A 7,809-nucleotide genomic window follows, 5' to 3' on the forward strand; every position below is an offset into this window, starting at 1 on the left:
GCGTTGTCTCTCAACAGCCCTTAAGTGTTTACCAAGGAGTGGCTCGTCTTCAACCCCTCTCCTTGCCTTCCTGTTTCTTTTCCTTTCAGGCCCCCAATTAAACTAAGACAGGAAACATCCCAATCACCAGGTCAACGTACAGTCTCCATCAATATGAGAGAGCAGCTCCAATCCTGTCAAAAAGGGGGTTGAAAAATAGGACCAAGGGACAGCTGAGAAGTGGTAGGTCGGGGAGGAGAGGTTGGGGGGGATCTGGAGCTGCAGGGGATCTCAGTGCATTAACCTGGCCCTATTGATTTAGACCCTGCGTTCCCTTTGTATTAGTCCAGTTTCCCTTTATTTTATGTACTTTTTACAAATATTATTTTCACTTATAAAAATGGCCATACTGGGTCAGCGCAAAGGTCCACCTAGCCCGGTATCCTGTCTTTCACAGTGGCCAATGCCAGGTGCTTCAGAGGGAATGAACAGAACAGGTGATTACCAAGTGATCCATCCCCTGCTGCCCACTCCCAGCCTCTGGCAAACAGAGGCTAGGGACACCATCCCTGCCCATCAATGGCTAGCCTCCATTAACTTATTTAGTTCTTTTTTGAACCCTGTTATAGTCTTGGCCTTCACAACATCCTCTGGCAAAGAGTTCCACAGGTTCACTGTGTGTTGTGTGAAGAAATACGTCCTTTTGTTTGTTTTAAACCTGCTGCCTATTAATTTCATTTGGTGACCCCTAGGTCTTGTGTTATGAGGAGTAAATAACACTTCCTTATCTACTTTCTCTATACCAGTCATGATTTTATAGACCTCTAGCATATCCCCCCTTAGTCATCTCTTTTCCAAGCTGAAAAAGTAACAGTGTTATTAATCTCTCCTTATATCGAAGCCATTCCTTATCCCTCATCATTTTTATTGCCCTTTTCTGTACCTTTTCCAATTCCAATATATCTTTTTTGAGATGGGGCGACCACATCTGCACGCAGTATTCAAGATGTGGGAGTACCATGGATTTATACCGAGGCAATATGATATTTTCTGTCTTATCTATCCCTTTCTTAATGATGCCGAACATTCTGTTCGCTTTTTTGATGCCACTGCACACTGAGTGGATGTTTTCACAGAACTATCCACAATGACTCCAAGATCTCTTTCTTCAGTGGTAACAGCTAATTTAGACCCCTCCTCTCTTCTCCATTGCATAGTGCCTAACCGTGCCCCCCCCCCCATTTCTTCCCTCCCCGCTGGGACCCCAGCCACTCCCCCTGAATCCATATATTCCTCCCAGCCACAGTGTGACCCCTTCCCTGCCACAGATGGGAGCTTTCTTGATGATGTCATCAGTTGGCAGTGAAACTTCTGGGGGCTTGGAGGGCCTCACTTCCCTCTCCCCTGCCTGAAGCAGCCACAGTCTCACTTCCACGCAGGCTTCTCGGGTCTTGAAGTCCGTCCATCCCTGCTGAACTCACGTGGCCTGATCCTGATTTTTTCATGTTCTCTTTTTCTAGAGAAATGTAGTCTGCTACTCCTGGAATAGAGCATCTAATTCCCCAGCTGTCTCCACACCCTGGGGGATTTTCATATCCTCTCCTGTTACACCTGACTTGCTATATTCCTTAATTCCTCAAATGGAACAGGGAGAGGCCGTGGCCCCATCACTTTAACAAACTTTGTACTGGCCACAAAGAGGGGGAAGGGAGAGGGTGGAGAGGAGGGAGTGGGGTTTTGGGGGAAAGAGGCGGTGCAAGGGCTGGGCCTTGGGGGAAGACGCGGCGCAGTGACAGGGCCGGGGGGAGGGGGCGGGGCGGGGGGCAGGGAGAAGGGATGGTGCGAGGGCAGGGCCTCGGGGAGAAGGGGTGGGGCCACGGTTCAAGCGTCCGTGGCCCCCTCACTTTTAGGGACCGTCCGTTGCTCCTGCTTCCCTATCACTCTCATTATCTTTGTTTCTCTCTGTTATTAGAAGCAGGCCCACGGTCACTTCCCCTCTGGCTGGAGTCTTTACTTTCTGGGATATGGAGTTTCTGTCTCTGTGTTTTAGGAGCCCCTTTGCTGAGGAGTGTCTGGCTGGGTGTGTTCCCAGCAGAGATGGGGATAGTTAAATGCCTCATATGCAGATTGTCCTGCACTTTTGAGTACCTGGGGAGCTGGCTGTGGGATTGTACTGCTTTAAAGTGGGCTGGGGTTAAAGTAATAGAATGTTTTTTATAACAAATGGCCTATGAACTCACCTGGTCTTCCTTGTTTTCTTTCCCCTCAGCAGGGTTTTCAGTTTCCAAACCTGACCTGATCTCCCAGCTGGAACGAGGGGAGGAGCCGTGGGTCCTGCATCTCCAGGGTTTAGAGGAAAGAAAGATCCTGAGAGGTGCCTGCGCAGGTGAGGGATCATTAAACCAACACAGTCAGTGCCTGAAGGAAACAGCTGGGATTCCCTACACAGACATTGTGCGTTCTCTGAGTTCAGGATTGTCCTCAGCAGGTGTCATATCTTCAGGGCAGCTATCGCTCATGGCTTCCTGCCCACCCTGACTGACACCTGGCAATAGATCCGTCCCTGAACTCCCTTCCCCCAAGTGTTTGGATGGGATGTGAAGGGAGAATTGATCCCCCTCTACTCTCCCCTATGGGGGAATTCAGTCCCTGATTTATTTTCCCCATCTTTCTGGTATTTATTTTGGTTTGCTCGCCCTTTTTCCAGCCCTGTTTCTGAGGCTTCTCCCTCTATCCCAGCAGGTGCTGGGATGGTGAGTGAGAACAAGGAGCAGAATCCTCAGCAGGAAGATACTGAGCAAGTGGAAGCACATGTGGCATTATTGCAAAGACCCAGAGGGAACCTGTTCAGAAGCCATGAGCAGGGAAAAGCCAGTGAGAGTCAGCGCAGGCCAGAGAGGCTGGAGGGAAACCAGCCAGAGGAAAACGTGAATAAATCCATTAATTGTCAGGGAACTCACAACGACCTCAAGGAAACCACAGCCCAGCAGAGACTCCCCACAGGAGAGAGAAACAACACATGCACTGAGTGTGGGAAAAACTTCAGTTGCCGCTCTGGCCTTATTAAGCATCAGAGAATTCACACAGGGGAGAGACCCTACGAATGCGGTGAGTGTGGGAAAACCTTTGTTCGGAACTCACACCTTGTTACGCATCAGAGAATCCACACCGGGGAGCGACCCTATGAATGCTGCGAGTGCGGGAAAAGCTTCAGTGACAGCTCAGCCCTTGTTACGCATCGAAGAACCCACACTGGAGAGACGCCCTACGAGTGCCAGGAGTGTGGGAAAAACTTCACTCGGAGCTCCAACCTTATTATGCACCAGCGAATCCATACGGGAGAGAGACCCTACGAATGCTATCAGTGCGGGAAAACCTTCGCTCGGCGGTCGAACCTGATTAGACATCAGAGGATCTATACAGGCGAGGGTCCCTATATATGCGCCGAGTGTGGGAAAACATTCCATCAGAGCTCGGCCCTTGTTTATCATCAGAGAATCTGCAAAGGAGATAAACATTGCGAAAACCCTGTCTAGGGCTGGCAAAAGAGTTTTTTTCTTTTGTCCTCTAAGACTTTTGTTAATTCCCACATATTGACTTTTAAGCTATCTGGCCCCTTTGCTTCACCGTGTTCTCTCAGCTCCCCTAGGCAAGTTGCCTGCTTTTGCAGTTTGCCCTTTTCTGGGTGAATCCTATGGACCTGTCTATCAATTCCATTGTCCTTTGAGTCTTGGAAGTGTGTGTATGTTCCATCTGCCAGAGGTGTCCATTAGCCCCCAATGGGAGAGAGAGGGGTGACCTCAACTAGCTAAATCTACCTGGGCCTCATGTCCCCTAGGCCAGTGGTTCTCAAACTTTTTTTTTTTCCCCACGGACCACTTGAAAATTGCTGAGGTTCTCAACAGACCACTTAATGGTCTTTCCAAATGTTGTTTTTACTATTAGCTAACTATTGGAAAGCGCTTTGGATAAAAGTGCTATATAAAAAAAAATAATAATAATTAACATTTTTTTGTTCTACAAATAAAAGCACACAACTCACATTTTAGTATCAGTAGTCTTACCTTTCTAATGCGATGGATGTGCCCTCTCTCCCCCGCTGCGGCAGCCCCCGAGCTGGAGCTGGGAAGGAGGGCTGTCTCTCCTCAGCAGCCGCAGCCCTGGAGCTGGGAAAAGTCGCCTCTTTCTCTGGCCACCACAGCCCTTCACTCCCAAATTCCCCCCATCCCCTCTTCTCACTGCACTTCCCCCTCCCACCTCCCCCCATTCTCCCCAAGGCCACCACCTCTTCTTACATGTGCGTCTTCTCCAGGGTCCAGGCACCTAATTCGTGGAGCCACGCCTGTCCACTGATTAGGTGGGTGGCCCTTCATTCTCTTGTGTGTGGCCGGTCAGGCGCTCACCTGAGAGGGAACTATCCATGGACCACCTGAATGGAGCTCACGGACCACAGTTTGAGCACCTCTGCCCTAGAATTTTCCTTGGACTTAGCTAGCTGGAGTTAACTATCGTGACGTAAAAAACACAACTATTCTTGCTGGCAGGACCCCTGGCCTGATTTTATGACCTATGACCTGCCTTGTGTCTCCTGGGTGATTTTATGCTTGCTAGGGGTAAAATGACATTATGGGAGTGTAAGATTGGTAGGGGTGCATCACTCATTAGCTTGGCACTTGTGGGGTGAGGAGGGCAAATAGATGAACATAAGTGAATGGGTTATTAAGCTTGCTACAGTTAAGGGCCTATTCTAGTAGTTTAAGGCTTTGTGGGAGTAGTTATGCTAAAGGCTGGGATTTAGCAAAATAGGGTACGCCGAAGGAGATAATCCCAGGTCAGATATTTTGAACACTCATATTTGGAAGCAAACGAGTGACTGCAACCAGGGATAGCACCCCACAGCATTCTGCAAGAGGGGAGGGGGCATTAGCAACTCAGTTGCTATGCAGCAACTAAGCAGTTAGACCGCATTGATCAATAGGAGTTATTAAGAAATAAGTGATGCAAATCATGAATATTGATACTTGACACTTAATTCTGGACACCCACAAAGGCCACAGAAAGCAATTATGGACCTTGTTATAACCAGGGTAAAGGATCAAATATGGTATAAAGCCATACACTTACCATAAGGAAGGGTATAAAATGCCATACCCAGTTCCCATTTTTCTCAGTTCGTTGGGTCCCTGAGACAGTGTAAATGGAATCAGGACCTCCCTTCTGGTGGGCTCCACCTCTGTTGCTAATAGTCTCTTTACTTGCAAGAGTGTGTGTACTGTATGTACAATGAAATATAAGAATAAGGTCAATACAGATGCTCCCCGAGTTACATAGACCCAACGTACGCAAATCCGAGCTTACGGAAAAAGTTCCATAACCTAGAAATAGGAGTTATTTATTTATTTATTTATTTTGCATAATGGTCCGAGATACGTTTCCGACTTACGCAAAATTCAAATTATGCGAGGCGTTCCAGAATGAAATGCTTGCGTAAGTCGGGGAGCATATGTATGTTGAGCCTGTCTTGTGATTTCAGTGATAGTTGTCTATATGATATAAAGTTTCTGTGTGTGTGTGTGTGACGGGGTTGGGACTCACCACCTGGCGCCTCCTACTGGTTGTCTCGGGAATTAGCTCAGTCCAGTGGAGCGCCCCCTCCTGGTGGTGTCCCGACCGTCATCTCGCCCTCAGTTGGCGTGTCTGAGCCCACATCGCTCACCAACTCGCGGCGTCCTCTTCAGGACCACTGCCCTCCGGCAGTGCCCCTCAGTCCTTCCACACCCCCTTCCGGGGGGGTGTGTCAATCGGCAGTCTCTATGTTCCCACCACCGTTGGCTGGGTGTATTGCAAGGGGGGTAGGGGGGAACCCAGGCCCGCCCTCTACTCTGGGTCCCGACCCAGGGACCCTCTGGCGGCAGCCTCGCTGTCCTTCTTCTCTCCCCTCGTCTGTCCGCTTCCCTGGGCCGCTTCCCCTACAGCCCCTTGCACCCGCTAGGCCCTTCCACTCAGGGCCTGCAGCCTGGCAGGCCTTAGTCTAGAGCTCCCCTCTGCTCCCTGAGCCTGTCCAGCACTGCGTGTCCGTGGTGCTAGTCTCCCAGCTTGGAGATAGACCTTCCCCTCTCAAAGGCCTGGGACAGACTGACTGCTCTCTCCCTGTGCAGCCTTTTATAGGGCTGAGCCTGACCCTGATTGGCTGTCTCCAACCTGGGCCCGGATTGGCTCTCAGTAAGCCCTTTTCTCATTGGCTGTGCGTCTGCGCAGGCCCACTGGCCTGCCGCGGCCCATAATCTCACGGAGTGGGGCAGCCGCCCCACTACAGTGTGTTTCACTAAACTCCATCTTCTCAATTAACTTGACGGAGCAGCCTAGGAAAAGAACCTGTTATCTGTGACAAGTGCATGCTGCACCCCAATACATTAAGTGTAATATGATGTTTCCCCATCACCGGACCTAGCCTCCATCACTTTTCCTAGTCTAAACAAACCTGGAGCATCACATTTATACTTCTCCTCCCTCTGCAAAGCAATTTTTAGAGTCATCAGCTTCTCCCTTTGGAAACAGATTGCCTCATTCTTCTTCTAGTGATTGCACTTGTCAATTGGACTTCAAGTGGTGCTATAATTTATCCGGCAGATGAGAGCTGGTGGGGGAGGAATTACACAGTGATAAAAGATTATTTAATTGTAGCCGAGATGATATAACTGGTTGTCAAAAAACAACAACAAACTATAACAGAGGTTTTATTTAAATCGGAACAAACAGAACTGGATTCCACCAGCCTATAATACTGTTAAATGGAAGAAGAAAGTAAATCATAAAAAAATAAGTTTGAACGAGGGCTGTCAATTAATTGCAGTTAACTCACGCGATTAACTCAAAAATTAACTGTGATTTTAAAAGTTTATCGCGATTAATCGCACTATTAAACAATAGAATATCAATTGAAATTTATTAAATATTTTTGGATGTTTTTCTACATTTTCAAATATATTGATTTCTATTACAACACAGAATACGAAGTGTACAGTACTCACTTTATATTAGTTTTTATTACAAATATTTGCACTGTAAAAATGATAAATAAAAGAAATAGTATTTTTCAGTTCACCTCATACAAGTACTGTAGTGCAATCTCTATTGTGAAAGTGTAACTTACAAATGTAGATTTTTTTTTGTTACATAACTGCACTCAAAAACAAAACAATGTAAAACTTTAGAGCCTACAAGTCCACTCAGTCCTACTTCTTGTTCAGCCAATCGCTAAGACAAACAAGTTTGTTTACATTGACGGGAGATACTGCTGTCTGCTTATTTACAATGTTTTTAAGGCCCGGCTTGACAAAGCCCTGGCTGGGATGATTTAGTTGGGGTTGGTCCTGCTTTGAGCAGGGGGTTGGACTAGATGACCTCCTGAGGTCTCTTCCAACCTTAATCTTCTATGATTCTATGAAAGTGAGAACAGGCATTCACATGACACTTTTGTAGCCGGCATTGCAAGGTATTTACGTGCCAGATATGCTAAACATTCGTATGCCCCTTCATGCTTCAGCCACGATTCTGGAGGACATGCTTCCATGCTGGTGATGTTCGTTAAAAAAATAGTGTGTTAATTAAATTTGTGACTGAACTCCTTGGGGGAGAATTGTATGTCTCCTGTTCTATTTTACCTACATTCTGCCATATATTTCATGTTATAGCAGTGTCAGATGATGACCCAGCACATGTTTGATTTACAAACACTGTCACTGCAGATTTGACAAAATGCAGATAAGGTACCAATGTGAGATTTCTAAAGATAGCTACAGCACTCGACCCAAGGTTTAAGAATCCAAA

The 7,809-nt window shown here is 47.4% G+C and overlaps 1 protein-coding gene across 1 annotated transcript; it reads left to right on the forward strand.

Moving 5' to 3' along the window:
- Positions 1–2,251: 2,251 nt before the first annotated feature.
- On the forward strand, positions 2,252–3,660 carry LOC112120075 (zinc finger protein 3-like; the record flags this gene model as incomplete). The annotated part of the gene is made up of 2 exons (XM_029914089.1): positions 2,252–2,365; positions 2,719–3,660. Coding segments are annotated over 2 exons (911 nt in total), but the record flags the coding sequence as incomplete, so codon positions are not given.
- Positions 3,661–7,809: the final 4,149 nt, after the last annotated feature.

Source organism: Terrapene carolina, unplaced genomic scaffold (genome assembly GCF_002925995.2).
Source record: "Terrapene carolina triunguis isolate 2854851 unplaced genomic scaffold, T_m_triunguis-2.0 Scaffold30251, whole genome shotgun sequence".
In the NCBI taxonomy this organism is placed as follows: Eukaryota; Metazoa; Chordata; order Testudines; family Emydidae; genus Terrapene; species Terrapene triunguis.